General features: G+C 43.7%; 3 protein-coding genes across 5 annotated transcripts; 1 reads left to right on the top strand and 2 right to left on the bottom strand.

Moving 5' to 3' along the window:
- Nucleotides 1-245: 245 nt before the first annotated feature.
- Nucleotides 246-9,458, top strand: hemk1 (HemK methyltransferase family member 1). 2 transcript variants are annotated; one of them, XM_028999571.1, is made up of 11 exons: nucleotides 246-382; nucleotides 876-1,028; nucleotides 1,151-1,242; nucleotides 5,091-5,184; nucleotides 5,266-5,388; nucleotides 5,998-6,062; nucleotides 6,141-6,190; nucleotides 6,592-6,697; nucleotides 7,068-7,163; nucleotides 8,643-8,753; nucleotides 8,867-9,458. In XM_028999571.1, the coding sequence occupies exons 1-11, from the start codon at nucleotides 314-316 to the stop codon at nucleotides 8,895-8,897; spliced, it is 990 nt and encodes a 329-aa protein (XP_028855404.1). In that variant the 5' UTR covers nucleotides 246-313; the 3' UTR covers nucleotides 8,898-9,458. The 2 variants fall into 2 exon arrangements, with proteins under 2 accessions (XP_028855404.1, XP_028855405.1); XM_028999572.1 differs by lacking the exon at nucleotides 246-382 and having other exon boundaries at nucleotides 915-1,028; nucleotides 1,122-1,242.
- Nucleotides 9,459-9,866: 408 nt separating this feature from the next.
- On the bottom strand, nucleotides 9,867-11,838 carry cisha (cytokine inducible SH2-containing protein a). The gene is made up of 3 exons (XM_028998547.1): nucleotides 11,392-11,838; nucleotides 10,931-11,052; nucleotides 9,867-10,769 (listed from the first exon to the last, which is right to left on the bottom strand). Exons 1-3 carry the CDS (start codon nucleotides 11,409-11,411, stop codon nucleotides 10,237-10,239), a joined length of 675 nt encoding a protein of 224 aa, XP_028854380.1. The 5' UTR covers nucleotides 11,412-11,838; the 3' UTR covers nucleotides 9,867-10,236.
- A 2,733-nt stretch (nucleotides 11,839-14,571) lies between these two features.
- twf2 (twinfilin actin binding protein 2) lies at nucleotides 14,572-24,769 on the bottom strand. 2 transcript variants are annotated; one of them, XM_028997414.1, is made up of 9 exons: nucleotides 24,402-24,769; nucleotides 21,382-21,560; nucleotides 21,100-21,195; nucleotides 20,888-20,992; nucleotides 20,738-20,752; nucleotides 18,396-18,521; nucleotides 17,797-17,947; nucleotides 17,586-17,707; nucleotides 14,572-15,461 (listed from the first exon to the last, which is right to left on the bottom strand). In XM_028997414.1, exons 1-9 carry the CDS (start codon nucleotides 24,496-24,498, stop codon nucleotides 15,291-15,293), a joined length of 1,062 nt encoding a protein of 353 aa, XP_028853247.1. In that variant the 5' UTR covers nucleotides 24,499-24,769; the 3' UTR covers nucleotides 14,572-15,290. The 2 variants fall into 2 exon arrangements, with proteins under 2 accessions (XP_028853247.1, XP_028853249.1); XM_028997416.1 differs by lacking the exon at nucleotides 20,738-20,752.
- Between the last annotated feature and the right edge of the window lie 2,969 nt (nucleotides 24,770-27,738).

Raw genomic sequence — 27,738 nt, 5'->3', positions numbered from 1 at the left:
ACAACGTTTTTTTTCAATCCGGGCACCACAGATTTGGACAGATAGTCAGATCTCTATCTTTGTCGCTTTTCCTCAGAATCTTTTTAGTGTCATTGAGCCGGTTGTGTAATTTAAGGTCGCCTGTAGGCTGGTATTGTTTTAAATCGAAGTATTAGAAGTTGTTGTTTTACGACTTAATAAGCTTCATTATTTTCAAACTGTTTTGTGATTGGACCACGGCTTTTATTTTGACATGACCCGGATGTGGTGAGCACACACGTGCATGCAGTGCTGCCGTTCAAAATAAAGGATATTTACACGGCATCCCTGTTTTATGATGTTATTTCGTCCGAACGCCATACTGCCGTTCATTTACCCGAAAAACACAGGTGTATCGCGACAGGTTAGTGCTTTGTTTCTGCATTCAGAAAGCCATTGGATGTCGTTTGGGTTTCTGTGTTTTGTGTCCTTGCTTCATACTGAAGTGAATTGTGACCTCTGACCTTTGTCCCAGACGGCTAAACAGTAAAGCAAATGCTTTGGGGTGTGATACGGATACACTCTACTGCAATGCCTACTTATGAAATGCATTTGTGGCATGCATGTGAAAAAACAGCTTTTTCTTTAGCAATATTTCTGCGCTGTCAATATTTTTGAGACCGAGAATAGAACATTTTGGTGGCCAATTAATTTTGAATCATGAGTAAAAGTAATAGTGTTCTAGGAAATGCTCAAAAGCTTTCAAAGATATGCTGGATTCTTACTAACTGGCTTTGCAAGCTGGTGAAAGCCTAATCAGTTTGGAGTGTTTTATACCTCTGTGCATTAAATTTTTTTGAGCCACCAGGTCAACCACTCGAATTTCCATAATCAGCTGTTCTTATTTCCCTCTGTAGGTGTTGACATGTGCAGCACGTGGTGTTGGAGGTTCAGGACTCACGGTGCAGCAGGCTGTGATGAAATGGCAGGAGGATTTTCAAGTTTCCGGGGTTGCTGAACCTGAGCTCTCAAGCCAGTACATTGTTGCTCATGTTCTGGGTCTGAAAACCGTAAGCCGCAGGTTTTAAAAGGATCTCATCTGTCACAAATTCCGCTCATTTTATGCTGTTGGTTTGAAAATGAAGAAGTGTTTTTTTTTTTAGTTTCAATGAAATGCTCTCTGGCTTCACAGCTGGACAGTCTTGGCAGGAGAAGCTTAGTCCAAATTCTATCTGACAGGCAAACCCAGAGGATTTGGGAGTTGTGTACTCAGCGCATTACAAGGTAACAGAGCCTTTGCTGTGACATTCTTATATTTAACTTGGTCATGTCCATTTCTTCTGATCATCCTTGAGATGGTTCTACACAGATCACAGTGGCCTTCCTAGATCTGGCCGTCCAGCCAAACCGAGCCGGCAGAGGTTGCCTAGCGGTTAAGGAAGCGGCCTTGTAATCAGAATCAGAATCAGAATCAAATCCAGATCCGCCAAGGTGACACTGAAGTGCCACTGAGTAAGCACCGTCCCCACACACTGCTCCCGGGTGCCTGTCATGGCTGCCCACTACTCACCAAGGGTGATGGTTAAAAGCAGAGGACACATTTTGTTGTGTCACCATGTGCTGCGCTGCAGTGTTATCACAGTGACAATCACTTTCAAAGGTCAACAATCACTGCAGCCCTCCAGCAGTCGGTGATTTATGAGGAAAGTCAATGCAAGCCTGCATGGAGTTTGCTAAAAACACCTGAAGGACTCCAAGATGGTGAGAATTAAGATTCTCTGGTCTGATGAGACCAAGATAGAATTTTTTGACCTTAACTGTAAGTGGTATGTGAAGTGAAGCATCATGCTGTTGGGTGTTTTGCAGCTGCAGGGACAGGACGACTGGTTGCAATCAAGGGAAAGATGAATGCAGCCAAGTACAGGGAGATCCTGGACAAAACCTCCTTCAGGACCTTAGACTGGGATGAAGGTTGACCAATTTCCCTAAGCACACAGTTAAAATAATGAATCAACTATGTGACTGTTCATGAATTGCCCAGCCAGAGTCCTGACTTAAACCCAATTGAGCATCTCTGTAGAGACCAAAAATGACTGTCCACCAGTGCTTGTTTCTGAGCAAGTGTCTCCAGGGGGGACTATCCCTGTAACTACTGAGTTGCTCTGGAAAAGGGCACCTGACAAATGCCATAAATGTCAATTTTGCTAAAGTTGTGATACAATTTTAGAAACACTAAACAGAGACACCAACCCAAAATCCAAAAGGATCTTGGGTATGGTGTGTCAAACAAGAACACTAGGTGTGAATGCCCAGAGATGTCCAAGCATCCATTTTCCATCTTTCTGTTGAAATGTGTTTGAGGGGAGTGGTTCTGATTGGAAATTATGGCTCTGTTTTGTGCCAGTGAGACAAAATCTGTGATATTTCAGTGGTTGCTATCTCTTATCTGAGGTACCCAAGGGAGTTTTTTTGTTCTTTTAGCTTCAGAGGAGCTTCTATCTTACAGTTACAAACCACTCATTATACCATTACCTTTATGTGGGTGGGATGGAACCAACAGATGGAAAATTTCAACCTCATTGTAACATGTGCCTGGACAGCCTTGAAAACTCTGGCTAATGAGACGTGAATGAACTGAGCCCGAGTTCCTCACCAAATTCCCCATAGACGCATGAAGGCCACTGGTGTGATGTTCTAATGTTTTGGGATGTTGCGGTTTCTCCTCCTCCTGCCCTGCTGGGGTTTGGATATGTGCTTGATAAGCTTCCAAGAGGACATGTGTGTCATCCAGTGATTAGCTGAACAGTCATGACATTGCCAGTCATGAATTTAGAGAAATCCGACTAATGACCTAGTCAGTCACTCGGTTCACTCTTTAGAACAATTTAGTTTTCTGAAGTTTGTAGCTGTGACCACATCCTTACGATCGTAGGTACAAAGGCTCTCTGTCCCATGATAGGGGATGACATTGTTGCCCTCTGTAAAGAACCCCCCCCCCCCCCCGACTTCAACTGTGTGCTGCCTGCATCTGATCTGATGACATAAGACATTAGATAGAATAATTATTTTACAGATTTCAGGATAACTATCAGAATACACTGCCATGTACAGGACCGTAGTTAAAAACTATGAATCCGCCCTTATCTGTCAACCCAGGCCACCCAACTACTGGTTCAGTCCTTAGTAATCTCATGACTGGATTACTGTAACTCCCTTCTAGCTGGTCTACCTCTATGTTCCATCCGACCTCTACAACTCATACAGAATGCAGCAGCACGACTGATCTTCAATCGTCCCAAGTTCTCCCACACCACCCCTCTGCTACGTTCCCTCCACTGGCTCCCAGTAGCTGCACGCATCAGGTTCAAAATACTGATGCTGCCCTACAAAGCCAAACATGGAGTAGCACCATCCTACCTCACAGCCCTTATTATACCTCGCACCGCACCTCCAGTACTGCTTGCCTGGTCCCTCCAACGCTGAAGGTAAAAGGAAGACATTCATCTAGACTCTTCTCCGTCTTGGCTCCTCGGTGGTGGAGGAACCCTCGAGGTCAGAACATCACAGTCACTGAGTAATTTCAAACTGCAGCTCAAGACCTTCCTCTTTAGAGAATATTTAGATGAACTTGTAACCTTCTTATTGTCTGACTTCTGTATAGAAACTAAAACAGAGTGAATAAAAAGATTGTATTCATAGTTGGGGGGTCCTAATGAACCGGAATTGATCACTTCATCGATGGTAACTTGTAAGCATGTTGTAAGTCGCTCTGGATAAGGGCATCTGCCAAATGCTGTAAATGTAAAAAAAACTTGAACATGACTGATTTTTGAAAATGAATATCTGCATGAATTTAGAGAGGGCCATCATGAGGAAATATGCTTCAATTGTACAACAAGGAGGAATGGCACTTATACTGGATGTAAAAAGTGTACACATCCATCTTAAAATGGCGCAATAAATTTGACAAGTTAATTGAAAACAACCCCAAATCATGATAATGCAATCTCCATTCTTCACCATGGGTGTGGCGTTTTTTTTTTGTAATGCAAAGCTTTATTTTTGCACCAGATGTTCCTTCTGAGACCTTTATAACCTTGATTTCATCAGACTATAACACATTTTCCCACATGCTTTTGGGAGACTTTTTTGGGGGGGAGGATACTTGCCAGACCTGGATGTTTTTATTTGAAACCATTTCTTTGCAACCATTCCACATTGTCCATATATGTGTAGAATATGTGAAATTATTGTTATATGTAATACTTAACCAGTACTTTCCAGAAATTCCTGCAGCTTCTTCAGTGTTGCTGTGGGTCCCTTGGTAGCCTCACTGACTATTTTTCATCTTGTCTTTTGTCCTGTATTTTCTCCACTTTTTAATGACTGCCTTCATTGTGTTTGGATGGTACAAGCCAGTGCTGTTGAAATTGTTTGGTGCACCTGACTGATACCTTTCAACAATGACATCTCTTTGATGCTTTGTGAGCGCTCTGTGAACCTTGGCTTTTGCTGCAGCCACAACGGAATAAATGTCTGAACAGCCATCTCTTTAATTGATTTCTGGTGTGTACCCAATAAGACTGAATGCTGTAATTAAATCTAAAGGTTTAAGGGTGCTGATATGTTCGTCTTTCAATTGCACAGGTTCTAGGTCACATTAAATCATTTATTGTGGTCTAATTTTTACATCACAAAATCCTGGCCTTTAAACAAGGATATGTATTACTTTTTATATCCACTTTATATAACTTCATTCTTGTCAACTGACCTGTCCTTTTAGAATGTACCATGTGGCCTTTGGAAATCCAGGACAGGGTCAACAGAAAACAACTGAGATCTACAGTAGATATGATTTGATCATGGCCATCTCAAATGTCACAGGTCTACCTCTGAGAACTGACAATAAAAATTATCAATGGAACATGAAGCATGGAACTAAAGCATTTCACTGCATATCATACCGCGTATTTTTATGTATATGACAAATAAAATTTGAATATTAAAATGGCTAAAACGGCTAAATGTTGTTGATTATGTGAACATGATCTAATATATTGATACCTGTGTAACATATTTTGTTCTTTTTGTAATGCACCCATGGCAGTTGCTCTGTGTATGTCTTGCTGCAGGAAACCTGTGCAGTATGTGATTGAGGAATGGGATTTTAGAGACCTGACTTTAAAGATGAGACCCCCAGTCTTCATACCTCGGCCTGAGACTGAGGTGTGGTCAAATAATATCAATCTTAAACAAAAATGTGACTGAAGGGAGATCCATACATGACTGTGTATTTATGTGCAATAGGAGTTGGTTAGGCTCGTGCTGGATGACCTCCAGAAGCAGGGTGTGGGAGATGGACTACGCTTCCTGGAAGTTGGCTGTGGCTCTGGAGCCATTTCCCTCAGTTTGCTGCACAGCATGCCACAGGTACAGAGCCTGAATTAATGGACCATACTTTGATGCTTATATTTACTGCACAGAATGTGAGTCTCCAGTATCAGGCCATATCCCACAATATTACTTTATATAGCTCTATTATAATGGCCTGGCAAAATGAAGCGCTGATAACACAAAAACTACAGATCCCATTATGCAGTGTGCTTCGGTGACTTTGAAGCACGGAAAAAGAATTTTGAGCTCCTTTATTCGATGTCGACGTGGTAACTGCTCCTGTACAGATTCAGCTGCAGTTTAAAGATCAACGCAATGTTTTTGTGTGTTCTCAGCGCTTCATATCGCTGGGCCATGATGATGAATCTATATGAAGGGATCTTGCAGGATGTGGGCAAGTTTGACACCCCTGCACTAAAACATCCATAAAAAAAAAACATCCACGCTCACCTTTACTGTGCAGTCTTTCAACACCTTTTGGTTGCTGGATACACTTGAGTGGAAAGATTGGAAGGACACCAGGAGAGTCTGAGCCACTAGCACTGATGCCCTGTTAATATCTGCTTTCAGACTCTTCCAACCAGGAAATAGCAATAGAATACAGCTATAAGCTATAAGTACACTTGACCTCTTTCTGTCCCTCAGCTCAGGGGTGTTGCCCTGGATCAAAGTCAAGAAGCTGTTGACCTCACCAAAGAGAATGCACACAGGTAACAAGTGCAGTGTAGCAGTTAAAGACCTTTTCGTCAATGTTGATGTGTGCAATAACATTGTGATATATATCATAGACTGGGCCTTAGTGACAGACTGGAAGTACTTCACTTGGATCTCATTAAAGGTAAAAGGACAGAAATGAAGTGTAAAGGGGGAGAAACATGGCCTTCAAAGTAGGTCTCAAACTTTTATTGTATTTCGGAATGAGGAATTGGCTTTTAATTCTGCCATTTTTTTAATGATTGTGTCTCAATATGTAAGAGGAATGGGGAAACCTCCCTGTACATGTACGATTGAGAATGATTGACAATTTCACAGAATCCAGTTTAAAAGCAGGCCACCTCTGTTCCTTGAATGTTATCTACCCTGTTAAACAACCAATTTGCGATGAAAATCCTGAATTATTGATCACCAACAGTGTTATTGAGTGCATTGTGGTGGTCTCAGGTGACTCAACATGACCAGTTTTTTTTAAACAGGCGTGAATGGGACTGTGAAGACTGTTTGTGGTCCTGTGTTTTTAAGATGAAGACCTAGTTCTGAGGAGATGTGCTCCTGTTCAGCTGTTGGTCAGCAATCCACCTTACCTGTTCACTGAGGACATGAATGCACTTGCGCCTGAAGTCTACAGGTGGCCAAGCACTACTAAACACACACACACACACACACACACTTTCACCAGACCAAAACAATTGAAATATTCTGCACAAATATGGCACAATTAATTTTGTTTTGTTGTTACATAAGCTTAGGGTGGCCTGGTGGTTAAGGAAGCAGCCCCTTAATCAGAAGGTTGCCACTGAGCAAAGCACCGTCCCCACACACTGCTCCCCGGGCGCCTGTCATGGCTGCCCACTGCTCACAAAGAGTGATGGTTGAAAGCAGTGGACACATTTCACTGTGTGCATCATGTGCTGTGCTGTGTATCACAACAACAATCACTTCACTTTCACTTCTCTTTCTACACAAAACTACAGAAAAATAATTTCCCCTACTGGCAGGTTTGAGGACCATGCTGCTCTGGACGGGGGACAGGAGGGCATGTGTGTCATAGACCAGATTTTAACTTTGGCATCAGAACTTCTATCAGAACAAGGGTAAGGATTTTTCATGTTTGGTCTGTCCCTCAGCACTGAATTCTCTTTGTACCTTCTCTGCGCACCGAACTCTGACAGGATTTAAATAGAACATCCTATCCCGCTAAGTCACATTCCCAGCAGCTCCTAATTACTTAAGCGAATTCAGAGCAGACACCAGACCTTGCTGGCCATGCTGTTTCTGCGAATTCGGTTCCAGTGCTGTTTTCCCTGATTGCAGGACTCTCTTGTAACAGGAGACATCTTTTTTTCTATTTATTTAAGCAGATTTTCCTTTGAAATAATTGATCTGAAACTCGAATGGATTCACTTGAAGAAGAATGTCCCATGATATTTTTGGAAAACTTGGAAGTCCTGGTAGGGGAGGGGAATTCCATAGTTAAATATTTAAAGTTCTGAGTAAAGAGCAATTACTGACTCATCTCTGGAGTTCACCCGAAAAGGACAGATCCCGTGTCAGTGAAGATACCATCACGATGGTATGTAAATAAGGGTAACGCCATGAAAACCAAAGAATTTCATGGAAAATAGGGTGAGCCTTGTAAATGACTTCACACTTTATGTAGTGGCACAATTTAATACATGGGAGATTATAATTTTTAAAAATAGCACTGTGATGTAGGAAAATAGATACTTGATTCTGCCCAGAGCGAATTGGAAGAAAAACCCTCTCTGCAGAATATACCAGTAAAAGATGAATATGAAAATACAAGAAAGAAATAGAAGAACTAATGGAACTGCAAGAAAGGCTTCTACTCGCAGCAGCACCAGAAGTCAGTGTCAGTTTTATACTGCATATTTTTTGTGATTAATATAATAAAGAAAAATAATAAAGAAGAATAATCCTATTGCTTTAGGTATGTCTGTATCTGTTTGGGAGAAATAATGTTTCGTGCTCGCTAATATAAATGTAAGATGTTTATTGCCATCTCACCATATACTAGTACACAGAGAGACGAGATTGTGGAGCTTCAGGGATTCACAGAAAAACACGACAAAGGACATTGTGCACCGACCCATAATATAGTGCAGGTAGAGACAAACTAGACATGCCAGGCAGACAAGTTGCAGCAATATGATACTATATCAGTTATATATTTAGTATATATAGTGTATATAATATGATAATAGTAGTAATACTGATATCATATGATAACCTGATGAATATGATAATACAGCAGCACAGTGTGAGGTGGTGAGAGATTTATTAAAGTGCATGGCGCAGTACTGTTAGGTTCTGTAGATTATGTAAGGTATGTGTTTGGGGTGATGTGGATGATTCTGGGACAGCCTGGGGGTAAAAGCTGTTCTTCAACCTCTGATGCTGCAGTATGTTCTTCTGGATGGCAGGAGTGTGAAAATGTGAGGGGTCCTGCACGATGCTGCAGGCCTTGCAGATGCCATGTTTGTGGAATGTGTCCATATAATGTGAAAAGAATGTTACTTTTTTTTATTCCCTTTTGTGTTTTGTGCTTTTAGTCACGTGTACCTAGAGGTGGAGCCTCGGCATCCCCCGATCATCCGGAACAGGCTTCAACAGAGGATTATGGGATTGGAATATGTGGTGACCCATTATGATATTTCAAACAGGTCAGGACCATACACTCATGTTCATTCATACACACTTGATATATGTGTCGGATTACGTAAACTCACTGAGCCAAATACATCGTTGCTGTTACGTCTCTCGATGCCGTTTGTAGGCCAAGATTCTGCGTTCTCCAAAGGCGTTGATCGAAGAGATTTGGACTCGGAAGGGTTAAGGGAACAGCAACTTTTACCCCACCACTAGAGACCCTAATATTCCAGAACTGACGTGGAACGTTTGATAGTGCTGCTGAGAAGCCCCGCCCCTGTGCTCAAATCTGCCGTCTTTCTGTTGTTAAGCCGTGTACATTTGGCCGTACGCCTCCCTTATCTCCTTTTGTTGTGATCGTATACTCTGCGTGTCGGTAACATGTGGATTTGGTTAATTTTGTGTGTGTGTGTGTCAGAGAGCAGTAGGCTGAAGGTAATTACTGTGGCTGGTTTTCTCGGAACTCGGGTTCTCGGTACAGTGCCCCGCTTGCGCGCGCTCCCAGGAAGCGCGGCACTGGTTCCGTGAACCACCTGGCACTCTGCCCTTACAGCACAGGCACATAAACAGTGCGTATGATAGATTCAGATTACACCTCTTTTACTACGACCCATACGAACAAAGGAAACTACTCAGTTTGCACACGCATGTTCTACAGAAATGGGGGGAACTTCGATTCTTGCACACATTCACTAATAAATTCTCTCATTAAAGCAAAACACCATATTTGCTTTTTTTTTTGGCTGTTGTAATCCTGTACCCTTGACAGAGGAAACTGGCAAATTCCAGATTTTTGCCAGGGTCTGTGTCCAGGGCCCATGTGCCCACACATTTCCAGCACATCACAAAAAAAAAAAAAAAGTATTACATTTCTAAATTAAAAATGTAAATAATTTTTGCTGCATGATGGCTACTGTTGGATTTAAATTTATCCGCCAAGGAACTGAATGTCCAGTCACAATGCTATATTTGTATTGCCCTTGTAATTGATGCCATCTATTAAAAAAAAAAAAAAAAAAGTTCAATAAACTACACTACTTTGGTCCATACACACCGGAAAATGCACGTTTTTTGGTTGTCATGATAATGTCATAAAAGTAGCAGGACTTCCAGTTATTCACGTTGTAAATTTTATTAGAAAATAAATGATTTACCATAAATATTTACAAATGTCCACATGATAGTAATAAAAAAAGAACTAAAAAAAATCTGCAAAAGTAGAAACAATTTAACTTTGTGAGGGGTATGGAAAAAAAACAAAAAAACCCAACCGTGTGTGTGTGTGTGTGTGTGTGTGTGTGTGATCGAGTGCACCCCCAGTAACATGTTGGCTGCGTGTCCTCCGGTGGCCCCAGTGCGGTCAGCTCGGGGACCGGTATTCAATCCCGCCGGTTAGGCCTAAATAAATAAATAAATAAATAAAAGCCCGTGTCCGTGGAGAAGACCCCGAATGTCGAGGCGCCTCTCCGTGCGCGTTTCCTACGTGGTGGGTAGCGGTCACAGTTGGAAGGGGTACTCCTTCAGGAAGTCCAGCAGCGGGTGAGGGAGGGGCAGCAGGGACGTGCTGCTCGTGTGCCTGTGGATGGTGAGGCGCGTGAGGTGCTGGAGGCTGGGGAACGCCTGGGCCCGGCGGAGCGGCTGCCTCAGCTTCAGCAGAACGCCGTTGTCTTGGGGGTCGGGCAGCGGCAGGACGGGCTTCTTGGCTTTGCCGCTCTCTGGTTTTGAGGCGGACTCCCCCCCTGGAATTCCGCCACTCTCCGCACCCCCAGGGACCGAGCCCACGTAGTGCTGCACCAGGCTGGGAATGTCGGGGAAAGACCGCAGTCGGGGGTGGGCCGGGGTGGTGGAATCTAGACGGAAGCGGCCGTAGCTGTACTCGATGCGCACGTTGGTGGGGCCGCGCGGCGTCCTCACTGACAGGGTTAGCATGTACAGGGGATGGCTGCTGTCCCGCACCAGAAATGTGCCATCTGGCACGTCCTGGAGCACACCATGGGCTTCACTGGCTGTGATGGCGCCCCAGTACCAACCTGAGGGGGGATGGGGAATGAAATCCGATCAGTGACCCCAGCATTCATCTTCTAATGCAAACCAAGTGAATTTATGGCACATTTAATACATTTACAGCTTTTGGCAGACGCTCTTATCCCCAGCAATTTAATATCCATTTTTAAAATGAGAACGCGCCTACCTGAGATGTCGAGGTAGCAGAAGTTGCTGATGAGAGCCCGCAGTCCAGCCGACGCGTCCCACAGCTGGGGGGGACCCAGCGGGACCCCCGGACTCGGCGCTTCTGGAAGGATTGCCCTGGGACTAGAGATTAGAACACATTTGAAATCTCTACTTCTCGGAATGAGAGACGATGAAGGCCAAACGTTGAAACCAGTGCTCTGGCATCTACATTACGCGCCAGACCCACTTCCAGAGATTACTGGTGAGAACTTTAATATGGGGAGTTTATTTTAATACCATGACTCAGTTTAATTAACTAATTTTTTATTTTTATTTTTTAAAGACAATGGTGTAAACAGACATGATTAAACATGAAGTCACGTGATCACCAGTACTTTCAAGTGAGTATTGGAAGTAATGCTGCAGGAAATACAGAATTAATAAATACGTTAAATAAAAATTAATTAAAAAAAAACTTACCCTTGAGCGCAAAGGATCATTGTGTGGAAAAGGGACGTATCCTGCGTGGAAAAGGGACGCGTCAAGTCTCCGTACGAACGCCGGAGCTAAAGTGGCGGCCGTCTCTGTCGCGGACTGTCCCGGTCTCCCGTGCCGTGGCACCCGGTCGCTGTGTCTGGAACTGTGGGGCTTTGGCTTCGTGAAGTCGCCCAAAATTCCGAGAAGCGCTTTCTCCGAATCTGTGACGACACTGGGGCGAGGCCCGGGTACCGGGGGACACGGACACACGCACACGCACACGCCCGGCGATTCCGTACGATATGCTCGATTCGCACTGTCGTCCAGGAAAGCGGCGCACGTCTCACGAACTCGTTCCCGACTCCACGCTCACGCCACGACTCAAGCCGAGTCGACATCGCGCCGCGACCTTTCCAAGTACTTTCCTGGAAAGCCGGACGTCGGCGGCCAATCAGAGGCCCGCTCCTCGGCGGCCCCGCCCACTCTCCGCGGAAACCGGCCTGTGGTTATTTGTGTCAGGTGAGCTGGCGGAATACTCGGCATCGCTCTTCGGCTATTTCCGGAAAACGCACAAAAGCTGCTCGGATTCACGCTCTTTCCGTTTTAACACCAAACAAGCAGCCCGAAGCAGAGCACGAATCCCCGCTTTCAGCCGAGATGAAGACAGAACCTGCATTTCATAACTATAAAAAGCATCCATAGAAAGTTACTACAGGAATTAGAGCAAAGGATTTAAGTTCCACGTAACACTTTCTGAGTATGAAAAAGCAGGCCAGTCAGAGCACTAGAGGATCCTGATAAAAATGTAATTAAGTAAAAGTTTCTTTACTTTGGTTTAAATTCTACTCGAGTTAAATTAAAAGTACCCATCTAAAAATCTACCTGTGTAAAAGTAAAAATGATTTTAAACTTACTTTGAGTAAAAGTTACTTTTGTATAGTTCTTTTTATTCGGTGGTATAACTATGTACAAACTGTGTTCAGACGACACACAGTTGGCCACAAAAGAACCAAATTCTGAACTGTATGGTTGTCTTTAGTTACAAATGAGCACACTGCCTGCGTATATAAGAAATGAAATAAAGCAGAATACCACAGTATTAGACTGCAAAGCTCTTGTTCAGTTTGGCCAGTGTAATGTATGGAATACACAGGCAAAGAGCATATACAGTGCATCCGGAAAGTATTCACAGCGCATCACTTTTTCCACGTTTTGTTATGTTACAGCCTTATTCCAAAATGGATGATTTTTTCCCCCTCAGAATTCTATATACAACACCCCATAATGACAATGTGAAAAAAAGTTTACATGAGGTTTTAGCAGATTTATTAAAAATAAAAAAACTGAGAAAGCTCATGTATATAAGCATTCACAGCCTTTACCACAGAGATCAAAAGTGCCTGATGATCCTTGAGATGTTTCTGCAGTTTAACTGGAGTCCACCAGTGGAAAAAACAGTTGATTTGACCTGATTTGGAAAGACACACACCGTCTATATGAGGTCCCACAGTTGACAGTTCATGTCCAAGCACAAACCAAGCATGTAGTCAAAGGAACTGACTTTCTCCCAGATACACTGTTGCTATGGTTTGACTGGCTAGGCCTTTTCTTTTTGGCTGGTAATCGGCTCTAGGACATAGCGCTTGTTTCACAGTGAGGCGCTGCTCTCCGCAGTCTGAGAAATATGTTTTAATGTTTTTTTTTCCTCAACATAGTGAAGTAAAATACTTGGGTTAAAATGTACCTGAGTAAAAGTAAAATTACCTACTTCCAAACAAATTACTCACAAAAACCGTGAGTGAATGCAATTTGTTACTTTCCACCTCTGTGTATAACACACACATTCTAGCCAAACCTTTCTAAGTGTTTCATATGGCAGTCTTTGGTGGTAAATGGTAAACACGAGTGTACATTCATGTTTAATTTTAGAGCATAGAGAAGTGGACATCTTGTAAATGTAAAATATGAAAGCTTTTATGATCTTTACCCAGCCCAAATGTTGCCCGGTCTGATAAGTCTTGATTTAAGCGGCATCGTTCAGATGGTGGTGTGGAGTTGCTGGTGTTGTCCTTGTTCAGCCGTTATCCATTTTTGGGCTGTGTTAGGCCACCTTGTCAAACTGAGGCAGTTCTGAGAACAAAAGGGGGTCCAACCTGGTACAAGATAAAGTGGCCAGTGAGCGGTAATATCAGGGGGTGCTGATGTTCCTCAATCTAGTGCTAAAAGCATCTGGGGACCAGCTGTGTGAAGTGTCATGGGGAACATGGGTGATGCAGAAGTTTATGCAGACACTATAAAACTTGCTAAAATTTCTATGCTTTTCTCCAAATAGTTAATCGTGTGTTCCATCTCTCGTGTAGAACATTGTTCTGAGGGATCCCAGTAGATTATATGGCATATTTAAAAAATATTGATCAGCTATCAATCAAAAGGGGACAGAAGTTAATGCATAGGAGGTCTCGTGGGCAGGCTGTTTTTGGGACCATGTACCATGACATTAGTAAATCAGAACTGTTTACCTGATCAGTAAGATTCATTCTTCTACATTTTTGGAAAGAATGTGCATTCAGAATGGATTCACAGTGTTGAATTTTTTTTCTCAGTTCATAATATTATTGTAATGATATCCATCAGTTTTATCCATCTTTTTAATGAAGATACTGTAGTTTGTGGAAAGCAGATCTGCTATAGCTTCCAAAGAAAACATTACATGACCTACTTTTTTTTTTTACATTTTACAAATGCACATTGTATTATTCAAGTCTCTTCAAGTAAACACCACATTCCCAGAATTGAGCTCAAGAGTTAACAAGACTGTGAAGGGGACACCCAACAACAGGGAAGAGTAAACAGATTTGTAGAAGCGAACCTGGAACTATCCGGAACTTCTGCCGAATTCAAACGACGCAGCTATGCAGAGATTCCTACAGCAATATAATCTACAATATTGGGGAATTTCTACCAGATGGTTAACACGGTAGTCAATTCAGTTAATCCAAACTAGTATTATCCTGTTTAGTTATGTTTATGTGTTGCCCTTAAATGACCAAATAAAATAACACAACATGGTGGTGTTATTAAAAAATATACATGTTTGGTTCATTGTTCATTAATAACTAAAAATATTCGAACTTTTATTCATCCACAGCAAGATGTTAAATAAAAATGTATATTTAAAGGGCATTCACACAGCACAAAGACGGAAGATTTTATTTTGGGAAGTCTTTGTCTTGTTATCCGTTACAGGTTGACAACATGAGTAAGATTCCAAAAAAGGAGGAGTTAAACCTGAGATACCAGTGCACTCCGATAGGTCTACGGTAAAAGAAACAGCACAGCTCTCTCCACAGCACAACATTAAAACGTGAATAAAACACGGGAACTAATGCCCTTCTGTGTCTCCCTCCGTTTCTAATATGTCCTCTCCCCCAAATCCCGGCTGCATTGCTCGGTGTTTCATCTTATGCCACGCAAGTCAGTCACTTGGTCTGTATGCTTCTGTCTGTAAGTGTGTGTGTGTGTGTGTGTGTGTGTGTGTAAGCTATGCACAGCAATTCATTGAACTCCTTCAGTTTGAGAAAAAGCATTACAAGATTGTTACGGATATGTTTTGTGGATGTGAATTCGTGAAAGGTGTTTAACTCAGGAATTCAACATTTCTGTAAATGTTGTAGACTGGAAAAAAAAAAAAAAGCACAAAAATGCACCAAAAAAAAAAAAACGTGAACAGAAGCAAGAGTAAAAACAACATTATAAATATCTGGAGGAATAATTTCTTCCTCTCTCCTCCTTTGTTGCCACAGTGGAACCGTCTCCACCAGGCTTCAGGTAGGGGAGCGTTGATGGTGCAGACGCAAGCCAGCGATGTGGCCAGAGGCGGCTGTTCCTCCTCGCACTGCTCCCTAGCTGTTCTCGCCATTCTCTCCTCCTCCACCTCGGATGAGGCGCTTGTTGCCCCTCTTGCCGGCTGGGCCGCGGGGTTTGGCGAAGGCCTGCTTGTGAGCGTGCTGCTTTGGGTGAACCTCCTCGTACAGAAACTCCTCTGTCAGTTCATCACCGCTGTCGATTTCCATCTGGACAGAGGAAGACTTCCTCTTTACATTTACAGTATTCGGCAGATGCTCTTATCATTGAAATCCCTCATTTGGTTCACTAGGACCCTGACTGTATTCACCATACACTCACGTCTAGGCAAAAAAGCCGCTCCGAGTAGATGGCGGAAAATATGACATTTTTTACGAGCACATTGTTCAGATGTTAGTTGCGGGGTTGACTTATATTTGGGGCAATACACTCATTTTCTTCCTGGAAAAAAAGCAGCATTCCAATACGTACGGTAAATTGCATAGTGCAAATAATTGCTTCTTTAAACATTATTGACAAGATGTTCAGACCTCTCCATGGCTACAGTAACACAACTTCAACAACTACACACAACTTTTAACACATCATAACTTTCTTTTTCTCCCTTATTACATCAATATTGTGATGTTGCAACTATAAATATATTTTTGCACCTTAAAAATGTTACGGGACACAATTAGCTATATAAAATCCCATAATATATATATATATATATATATATATATATATATATATATATATATATATATATATATATATATATATATATATATATATATATATATATATATATATATATATATATATATATATATATATATATATATATATATATATATATATATATAGGGAGTGCAGAATTATTAGGCAAATGAGTATTTTGTCCACATCATCCTCTTCATGCATGTTGTCTTACTCCAAGCTGTATAGGCTCGAAAGCCTACTACCAATTAAGCATATTAGGTGATGTGCATCTCTGTAATGAGAAGGGGTGTGGTCTAATGACATCAACACCCTATATCAGGTGTGCATAATTATTAGGCAACTTCCTTTCCTTTGGCAAAATGGGTCAAAAGAAGGACTTGATAGGCTCAGAAAAGTAAAATATAGTGAGATATCTTGCAGAGGAATGCAGCACTCTTAAAATTGCAAAGCTTCTGAAGCGTGATCACCGAACAATCAAGCATTTCATTCAAAATAGTCAACAGGGTCGCAAGAAGCGTGTGGAAAAACCAAGGCGCAAAATAACTGCCCATGAACTGAGAAAAGTCAAGCGTGCAGCTGCCAAGATGCCACTTGCCACCAGTTTGGCCATATTTCAGAGCTGCAACATCACTGGATTTCCCAAAAGCACAAAGTGTGCAATACTCAGAGACATGGCCAAGGTAAGAAAGGCTGAAAGACGACCACCACTGAACAAGACACACAAGCTGAAACATCAAGACTGGGCCAAGAAATATCTCAAGACTGATTTTTCTGTGGAGGTGGAGTACTGGTTTGGGCTGGTATCATCAAAGATGAGCTTGTGGGGCCTTTTCGGGTTGAGGATGGAGTCAAGCTCAACTCCCAGTCCTACTGCCAGTTTCTGGAAGACACCTTCTTCAAGCAGTGGTACAGGAAGAAGTCTGCATCCTTCAAGAAAAACATGCTTTTCATGCAGGACAATGTTCCATCACATGCGTCCAAGTACTCCACAGCGTGGCTGGCAAGAAAGGGTATAAAAGAAGAAAAACTAATGACATGGCCTCCTTGTTCACCTGATCTCAACCCCATTGAGAACCTGTGGTCCATCATCAAATGTGAGATATACAAGGAGGGAAAACAGTACACCTCTCTGAACAGTGTCTGGGAGGCTGTGGTTGCTGCTGCACGCAACGTTGATGGTGAACAGATCAAAACACTGACAGAATCCATGGATGGCAGGCTTTTGAGTGTCCTTGCAAAGAAAGGTGGCTATATTGGTCGCTGATTTGTTTTTGTTTTGTTTTTGAATGTCAGAAATGTATATTTGTGAATGTGGAGATGTTATATTGGTTTCACTGGTAAAAATAAATAATTGAAATGGGTATATATTTGTTTTTTGTTAAGTTGCCTAATAATTATGCACAGTAATAGTCACCTGCACACACAGATATCCCCCTAAAATAGCTAAAAATAAAAGCAAACTAAAAACTACTTCCAAAAACATTCAGCTTTGATATTAATGAGTTTTTTGGGTTCATTGAGAACATGGTTGTTGTTCAATAATAAAGTTATTCCTCAAAAATACAACTTGCCTAATAATTCTGCACTCCCTGTATATATATATATATTAGAAGTGAATTATAACAGACCTTTTTGGCAACCTCTAGGTGGTAATCTCTCTCCACCTCCTCCAGGAGTCGACTCTTGCAGCTGGAGTACAGCATCCGCTCCTTAATACTGCAGCTGTAGCCCGGCATGGAATAAATGAAAACTGAAGAAAAAAAGTAAAAAAAAAAAGAGTGAAAATTGCTTACAGTCAAATGGTAAATAACTATTATTAAATTAAATGATCACACCCACCCACAGACTCGATGTAGTCGCCTTTGTATGAGTGCTTGAAGAGGAAGAAGTGGTAGCGGGGCGTATCCGTGGGGATTCGGCGAGGAAGGTCACGCGTCTCCGTGGCGTTGGTGTGGACAAGCTCGATTGTCTCTTTCTCAGTGTCCAATCTCTGCAGCCATACATAATCTTACAATAAAAGCACGGTCGCTTGATATTTGGCAAAGTTTTATTGAATGGGAAATTCTTGATTGGGGATAAAATGTTTTTAAAAAGAGAGTTCCTTTGTATGTTGCTGTGTAATGATTATCGTTTCTGTGCGTATGAAGCACAGAGGCACTGTTTTACATGTGTACACATCTTCTGGAGGTTTGAGGCCTAAAAAAGTGCTCTGTTATGCGGTAACACCATCTAGTGGTGGGGAATTTTATTTTGTCACCGATTCAAGAACCAGTTGAATTCAATTCATAACACAACTTTTGCTGGTTTAAAGGGATCCAGGGAACACACCTTCCTTCATGTTGAAGCAAATATGATATTATATTCGTTCATTTGCACAAATTGCTCACACAAGACTATATGCGATAGAAACTTTTGACATTTGAAAGTACGTGTCTCACCAGCTGTATGTAGTTGATGTGTCTCTCTGAGAGCTGCTGCAGGGCTCGCTTGGCTGCCTGCTGCAGAGGGAAGGCTAGGCCCTGCACTGACTGAGGTTTACTCTCCACACTCATCTCAGCCTTCACCTGCAGCAGGGGACCAATGCAAAGTGTGAACCGGGGACATGCACACATCAGCAGGTGGGGACATGCATGCAGCAGAAAGGTCACACTCAGTTTAAAAAACATGTGTACACAAAGAGCTGAGGAAACACAGATGTGTATGTACACACATGCACATTCAGTTTATGCATTCTGAGAATGGAGACTACAAAGACACATTTGTCCACACACACACACACACACATACATACACTCTAACTTGATGTTTTAAATACAGGGAGTGCAGAATTATTTGGCAAATGAGTATTTTGTCCACATCATCCTCTTCATGCATGTTGTCTTACTCCAAGCTGTATAGGCTCGAAAGCCTACTACCAATTAAGCATATTAGGTGATGTGCATCTCTGTAATGAGAAGGGGTGTGGTCTAATGACATCAACACCCTATATCAGGTGTGCATAATTATTAGGCAACTTTCTTTCCTTTGGCAAAATGGGTCAAAAGAAGGACTTGACAGGCTCAGAAAAGTAAAAAATAGTGAGATATCTTGCAGAGTGATGCAGCACTCTTAAAATTGCAAAGCTTCTGAAGCGTGATCATCAAACAATCAAGCATTTCATTCAAAATAGTCAACAGGGTCGCAAGAAGCGTGTGGAAAAACCAAGGCGCAAAATAACTGCCCATGAACTGAGAAAAGTCAAGCGTGCAGCTGCCAAGATGCCACTTGCCACCAGTTTGGCCATATTTCAGAGCTGCAACATCACTGGAGTGCCCAAAAGCACAAGGTGTGCAATACTCAGAGACATGGCCAAGGTAAGAAAGGCTGAAAGACGACCACCACTGAACACACACAAGCTGAAACGTCAAGACTGGGCCAAGAAATATCTCTGATTTTTCTAAGGTTTTATGGACTGATGAAATGAGAGTGAGTCTTGATGGGCCAGATGGATGGGCCTGTGGCTGGATTGGTAAAGGCCAGAGAGCTCCAGTCCGACTCAGACGCCAGCAAGGTGGAGGTGGAGTACTGGTTTGGGCTGGTATCATCAAAGATGAGCTTGTGGGGCCTTTTCGGGTTGAGGATGGAGTCAAGCTCAACTCCCAGTCCTACTGCCAGTTTCTGGAAGGCACCTTCAAGCAGTGGTACAGGAAGAAGTCTGCATCCTTCAAGAAAAACATGATTTTCATGCAGGACAATGCTCCATCACACGCGTCCAAGTACTCCACAGCGTGGCTGGCAAGAAAGGGTATAAAAGAAGAAAAACGAATGACATGGCCTCCTTGTTCATCATCAAATGTGAGATTTACAAGGAGGGAAAACATTACACCTCTCTGAACAGTGTCTGGGAGGCTGTGGTTGCTGCTGCACGCAATGTTGATGGTGAACAGATCAAAACACTGACAGAATCCATGGATGGCAGTCTTTTGAGTGTCCTTGCAAAGAAAGATGGCTATATTGGTCGCTGATTTGTTTTTGAATGTCAGAAATGTATATTTGTGAATGTGGAGATGTTATATTGGTTTCACTGGTAAAAATAAATAATTGAAATGGGTATAAATTAGTTTTTTGTTAAGTTGCCTAATAATTATGCACAGTAATAGTCACCTGCACACACAGATATCCCCCTAAAATAGCTAAAAATAAAAACAAACTAAAAACTACTTCCAAAAACATTCAGCTTTGATTTTTTTTTTTTTGGGTTAATTGAGAACATGGTGGTTGTTCAATAATAAAGTTATTCCTCAAAAATACAACTTGCCTAATAATTCTGCACTCCCTGGAATGGTGCCTTGAATTTGAATTGAATTTCAACCATAGATTATTAGGCTGGTGAAATAAACAATTACAACCTGCCATGTTTCCATTGTATTATACATTTTATTGTTTTGCATTTATATTGTCTGATCATTCTAAGTAAAAGTGTCCTAACAGAGATGTAAGCATGGGACAGGCAAAGGGTCCTATCAACTTCTACACATGGACACGCATGCAGTGTGTTACAGAGTCACCTAGAATCGGAAAACTGGGATATTTTAAAAGCATATTTTGTTTTGTCTCGTTCACTTCTGCTATATTCTGTCTGAACCAGATGATAACAAATCCCATGACATTTGATGCTGAGGTAAAGCGTGTCCATGTATTTTCAGCAAAAACACAAGCTCTTATGCAGCAGGCTCAGTTTCTGGCATCTAGCTGAACGCAGGAGCTTGCGTGAGATCGAAGGTGCGGCCAGTTAACGTACCTGCTTTACTTTTCCCTGGGAAGGCAGGGCGAAAAATGTCAGTGGTGAGAAATGTTCACACACACACACACACACACACACACACACACACACACTGGCTGAATGAATGAATGAATGAATGACTGGGGTGGGGAGTGGTCCCTGTCTGACCTCTGTGATTTTAATCCGCTGCAGCTCCTGTTCTGCAGCCGTGAGGGGAGCAGGACCAGAGCAGGAAGACACATATCTCTGGTAGCCTTGCAGGCTGATGTCCTCCTGCGAGAACCCAAGGTCAGCAAAGTCCACAAGAACCGGGACATTCACAGAGCCATTAAAAAGCATTAAGAAGTGCATTACAGAAATTAGCTTTCAAATATCTGTACCAGCACGGTGCCAAATATTTCATCCTTAATGTGTCCACCTCCAAACTCCTTCTTTACTGTAGCACGAGTGGCAGCATAAAGCATCTTTAGCCTGACCTGCATGAAAGACCAAAAAAAGAAAATATATAAAAGATTTTTTTTCACTCATGCTTTGGTATACCTGACAATTTTTACACAAACCTCTGGTTTTAGAAGCTATGTGTTAGGATTTACTGGTAGAGATTCGACCTAATTGAAAATTGATTATTACACAATTGATCCAGCATAATGGGTCACACCTACCGCAGATTGATCTGGCGACCATGAGATGAAGATCCATTCAAAGCCCTGGGCGCTCTGGGAGTCGAGGCGGTACATGATGTAGCAGGGCTCTTGGTCGTTCAGCAGCGGCAGCAGGTAATGGTCATAGTCCCGGTCCCAGGTCTGGGACGATTCTCTGTACGCCCCCAGCACCAGCTGCTCTGAAGATCACAGGACATCTCATGTCACACAGCCATATAGTGCAGGAAAATCACAGACCAGGGTCTCCTCACACCCAAAAACAAAACCCCATCCACATTCAGAAGCTCACCTGCATTGTGGTGATTCTTACCAGAACCCACAGGGATGAAGATGCATTTTTCCCCTCCAGTTTTCTCAAGTTCAGATCTGTCACATTTGTCACGTCATGGGCATCTATCATGAAATTATTACTATCTTACACATCTATCCACTTCCACTCATGCTAGTGGATCCAAGAGATAAGCGAACGGAGACTGGGGGTCACTGCAAGGCACACACACACACACACACACACACACACACACACACACCTACTGACAATTCAGAGTCACCAATTAACCTAATGTGCATGCGGCAAGAGGAAACCTGACAAACCACCCGCCACCGTGTGACCCTTAGCGACTCAAATCCCTTCTCTACACTGCAGAGATCATTCCACACACACACACACACACACACACACACACACACACACACACGCACGTGCAAAAAACAATTATGTTCCTACGCTCTTTTATTAGTGTGTCGTTAAAATCGCTCATCTTTCACCTCTTAATCCTTTGCCCTGCATCCTCCTCGTCTTTCTCTCCCCATCTCTCTGTCAACGCTCAGCTTAAATAACATCCCTGTCTGTGACTGAGCACCCATTAACTATTCATCAGAACATCCCTCTGTCCTGTCCCATCTATAGATGTCAATTATCTCCTACTTTTTTACTTCTGCTGTCTGTCTACCGCTCAGAAATGAAATCTTAGTCTCGAAATAACCATACTGTTTACATACAGGGTGGTAGTAGCCTAGCGGGTAACACACTTTGCCTATGAACCAGAAGACCCAGGTTCAAATCCCACTTACTACCATTGTGTCCCTGAGCAAGACACTTAACCCTAAGTTACTCCAGGGGGGGACTGTCCCTGTAACTACTGATTGTAAGTCGCTCTGGATAAATGTCATCTGATAAATGCCATAATTGTAAATGTAAACATATATCTTAAGCCTGCTATGAACAGGCGTGCGAATGGACGTCTTCATACAACACACGTCAGGCCTGATGTTCACTCCAGACATCTGGAGCTGCTGTTTGTGCTAGACTGGGGTCTACTGTGCTCACATGCCGCTCTCGCGTTTGATGGACGAATCTGACGAGGATCTGATGTCCCTCCAGGAACAACATCAATACCGCTTGGGGTTAAGGGTCACGGTAGGCCTGGACAGTATCACAAGCGTGAGGATATGCGATCATGCGCTAATGAAGTGACCCTGAATAACCCTGTCCCAAGCCGTAGCACCAGTGAGAGCTGGAGGGACGACAGGAACTCTGATTTTGCAGAAGAAAGGACAAGGTCATTTATTTTTAAAGGTGGCAGCTATGACTTTGAAGAAACTCACGGTGTCCAAACGACTGCCCATCAAACACACAAACACACACGCAAGTCCTAATGCCCTTGGAGGGGGGGTTCTTCAACATCTTTTGCAGCAGTTGCTATTCTGAGCTTCCAGAACATTCCAGCTATCAGCACAGACACATAGTTTCCATCAGTCATTCTCACGCGCTCCGTCACAAAACACACACACATACACAAACAAAAACGATACACGAAGTGCAAATTTTCTCAATTACGCCCCTCAGCTTGGAATTCTGGGATCTCTGGGAACTGATACCACTGCGTCATGCTCGGAAACCCGACCCGCGTCATTGTTTACAAAGAACAGTCTGCCGCTCAGGATGCCTGACTACAGACCTGCGGTCATGTCCGGTGACGACCAATCAGACTACAGACAAGCATGTGACATCGTGTCCAGCCAATCAAAGTGCTACAGTCAGTGACACTTGCTACCCCTTCCAAATAAGTCCAGACAGCTCCAGACAAGTAAGAGATGGTTTGAGAAACTGTCTGGAAACACTTCCAAGTGAGAGTCTAAGAAAAGTACATCAGCCAAACATAGTTGAGACAACTTTGGCCAATAAAATGGCGTGTTGCCTTGAAAGACGCTGAGAAAGACAAGGGCCTACAGGTTTACCTGAAATGTAATAACGTGGATTTGTTTCATGTCGTTTAATATCTTTGGAAAATGAAGGGGTATGCGATTAGTACCAGACCTCTAATGAAACGTTCCATGGTGAACACATTGTGTTTTGAGCGGTGGGGTAGTATGGAGAGCTGGGCTCGTGCTGAGCCGGTATGAGGTCAACCCTCCAGGCGGGATGACGAGCCTAATGCCTGAATTTACTCTGTAATGGGGTCATGTCACCCGATGGAAGCATCACATTTCAGTCGACATCAAGCACTGCACAAACACACAAATGAACCCACACTCATGCCACCATGATGTACCAACAGACTTGTGAGTCATATGATGAAGAAACACCAGCTGTTTCACAATGGACGGCAGGTTAGGAAATCTGTTTATGTGCAGAACCATTCAAACGTCACGTGGCTTTTGTATGTCCTACATGACAATAAAACATCTGATGTTCAATAAAGATACCAGCAGGACTCAAATTGCTAATGACTCATTTACTAAAGCACATTTTAAAGCAAATTTCATGCTGACATGTTAAGTTGCCATAACTAATGTCCAGTTCCAGATTTTGATAAACCTTCTGAAAAGGCTAAATTAAAAACTTATTTGCTATTTATCCATTGAAATAGGATATGTACATCATATGTACATCATACTTTCACAGTGTAATTACAGTTTAATGCAGATTTCCTGATGTCTTTCACGGTGTTACCAGCCATTGAGGCCTGTCAGCCCCCATCCCTTCCTGAGGTCCCAGGAGCCTGTTGATCACTCACCGTCCCGGATCAGCACCTGGATGAGTCGGACACCGCCGCTCCTCGCCTTGGCCATGAATTCCTTCAGCTCCGCAGTCACCACCAGGACCAGAAACATGGTTGTTCAGCTTCAGTGTGCTTCCTGTCACCGCTTGTCCCGTAACCAGCTAAATGCAAAGCTCTCCTGGAGAGAGCGAACGAGGAGACACTGGGCTACACAGACACTGTCTGCTGCAGAGGAGACACCAGGATGGACTCAGGTGAAGAGAGAGACAGCAGAGGACTGCGCGCAAAAACGTGGCCGGGGGGCTCCGGCAGGCTGAACAAGGAAGAGCGTGATGATCGGAGAGTGAGAGATTTCTCTCTCAGAGCGCATGTGAGAGACTGACTGCATGTCAGGGAGAGAGAGGGGGTCCTATAACTAGGACAGGATCGTATGTGCCTGCTGAAGGAACCCGATCCCTCGTGCCCCAAATTTAGCCGCTACTGACTACAGCCTGGCCTCGGGTAACAGCACCTTACTGAGGCAGTAACATGTTAGCTTTCTTACAAAAGTTGCCTAAAAGTTTTGAGAATGACACAAATACTGTTTTTTTCCCCAATTTTTGCTGCTTCCGTATTTATTATTACTCCAGAATGTTCAGAGATCAGATGAATTGCAAATTGTCATATGTGCAAAGTACGGCGTACAGAGCACAATGAAATTCTTACTTGAAAACCCTCCCTCGCAGACAGAACATAGGACATGATACACAGAAGACATAGAAGACAAAGTGGTGCAGCAGCAATAAATAATAGTCACAGGCTAAGTTGCACAATGTGAATGTGAATAATGTAAAGTGTCAGTGCATAACGTGAAGTAAGTTGCATGCAGTAAAGAGTAAGGTGACAACGCAGTATACGTGTTCCAGTTTTACACACTGTGTGAAGAATAGATGTGTTGCACATAGAGAGAGAACCACGGTTACTGTGTGAAGCCCGATGGCACTGGGGTAGAAACTGTTCCTGAATCGTGTTGTGCGGGTGTGAATTGTCCCGAGTCTCTTGCCTGATGGCAGGAAAGTAAAAAGGGACAGTGCAGGGCGGTTTGGGTTTTTCGGGATGCTCTTAGTTTTCCTGAGACAGTGCGTGGTGTAAATGTCCGTCATTGCTGGGAGTGGTGTGCCTGCGATCCTCTGAGCTGTTTTCACCACCCTCTGCAGAGCTTTATTGTCCTATTGTACCGAGACGCAACACTCCCCATGAGGATGGACTCCACAGCGCACCTGTTAAAGCTGGTGGACACAGAGGTGGACACCCCAGCCTTCTTTTATCTGATGAGGAAGTGAAGTTGCTGGTGACCGCTGCTGTGTGTTCTGTGTGTTATCAAAAGGGTTTCTTTTGATAACACAAGTGAGAGTGTTGATGACCACAAGTCTGGAGATCATTCTGTCATGCTGATTGAGTTAGAGTAGCATACTGCATGCTTGAAAAGCATTCTTTAAAAGCACCCCCCGTAAAGGTTGGTGCTCTGTTGCGACCCAGCTCCATCACCGTTGGCAGGGGCAACCACAGGGCTCTGGTACTGCCACTGGTGGTATTCCCTGGCACCACAGGACACGGACCCGCTGGCTGGCCCCCTGATGGCGTCTGGCATGGCTGTGGCACTGGCCCTCCAGCAACCTGCACACAAGAACCAAGGCCGAACCTTCCGGGCACGTGCAGCCCATGCCCGTCCTTGTAGACGCTTTCTGCGTCTCTCCCTGTCTTAGACCGGTGGCCCCTGCCACTGGACGCCCCTTCTGCTGTCGTCAGCGTCGTGCAGGAAGGTGATCCCGGACCGCCCGCGGACTGATCACCAACCTGCAGGGCCCTACCCTCAGCCGACGTGCAGGTCCTGCTCCTGCACGCCCCTACTGTCAGTGTGGGGGCTTTGCTTGACTCAGCCCCTTTTGAGTCCGCTGGTACATTCCCACCCCCTTCAGTTGGGTGAGGAGCTGCAGGTGGTGGTGGATGTGCGTGAGAGGGTGGTGGCAACCACTGACGGCTCTACAGACATGCCCAAAGATGGTTGAGGGTGTTTGCGTGGAGCTGGAACAGGTGGCAGCTGGGAAAGGTGGTGGACATTCTCTGCAGTGGGGCGGGACGTCGTTTCGGCGCTGCTGTCCTGCTGGGGAACATCCGGTTGGAAGTGTTGTGTGTGAACAGACATATCCTCTGGCAGCACAGTTGCTGGTAGACGACTACCCATCGCCCTATCCTCCTAGCTTGCCCGTGTCGTCGTCTTCCTTCGCCTCGCTGTCAGTCTCTCTGACTCCCGTTGTGGGGGATGGCGAAGATCTCCCAATGGGTCAGGACATGCATGGTGGGAGGTGCATACCCTGCGCCATCTGCCCACCACTCAGCCTTGTTGTCGCTGCCTTCTTCTTCTGCATCGTCCCAGTTAGTGTGAGCGTTCCACTGGATGATGCAGAGGTCACGATACGTCAGGACGGGCAAGTTGAGAGGTGCACAAGCCTCCCACCATTCTGCTTCTTCATCACTGATGACATCTTCTTCTGACTCGCTCACAAACTGGCACACTTCCGAGTTTCGTTGATATCAGGGGGTTGCTGCTTTGCCACAGTGCGTCTCGCTTCAGACGGGTGACATCCATGTTGCATGGATTGGACAGCTGAGAACTGGGATAAAATCTTTTTCTCTGAAAAGCTCCTCTGAAAAGCTTTCTCTGATGAAAAAATGACTGTCTGGTGAGTGCTACCATCAGTCCTGTCTCTTGCCAACAGTAAAGCATCCTGAGATCATTAATGTGTCGTTCTGCTTCTCATCCAAGGAGGTGGGCTCACTCACAATTTAGCCTCAGAACACAGCCATGAATAAAGAATGGGACCAAAACATTCTCCAACAGCACCCTCCCAACCGTGCAAGAACAGTTTGGTGAAGAAAAATGCCTTTTCCAGCATGATGGAGCACCATGCCGTAAGGCCAAATAACTAAGTAGCTCAGGGAACAAAACGTTGAATTTTTGGGTCCATGGCCAGGAAACTTCCCCAGACCTTAATCCAACTGAGAAATCAACGGAGCAAGTAAATGTTCAATTAAATTCATTCATGCTGCACAGATAGTATGTATGCCTCGGATGACAGTGTTGGTGGCCTAAATTAGTTTTCCAGAGTGTGGATTAGGGCTACGCCCCCCTAATCCACCATGCCGCCCGATTCCACACTCAAGAAAACTCAAAGAATCCAGCTTTCCCAGGTTTGCACGAATTCTGTTTACAAACCCGGCCAGACCTTGTGTGTGTGTAGTTTGCATGCTCCCCATGTTTTGGTGCGGGTTTCCTCTTGGTTCTCCGGTTTCTTCCCAGTGTGTGAGTGGC

This window comes from Denticeps clupeoides, chromosome 12 (genome assembly GCF_900700375.1).
Source record: "Denticeps clupeoides chromosome 12, fDenClu1.1, whole genome shotgun sequence".
NCBI classification, from domain to species: domain Eukaryota; kingdom Metazoa; phylum Chordata; class Actinopteri; order Clupeiformes; family Denticipitidae; genus Denticeps; species Denticeps clupeoides.
The sequence above is the reverse complement of the archived record's forward strand: the minus strand, read 5'-3'. Positions and strand labels throughout refer to the sequence as shown.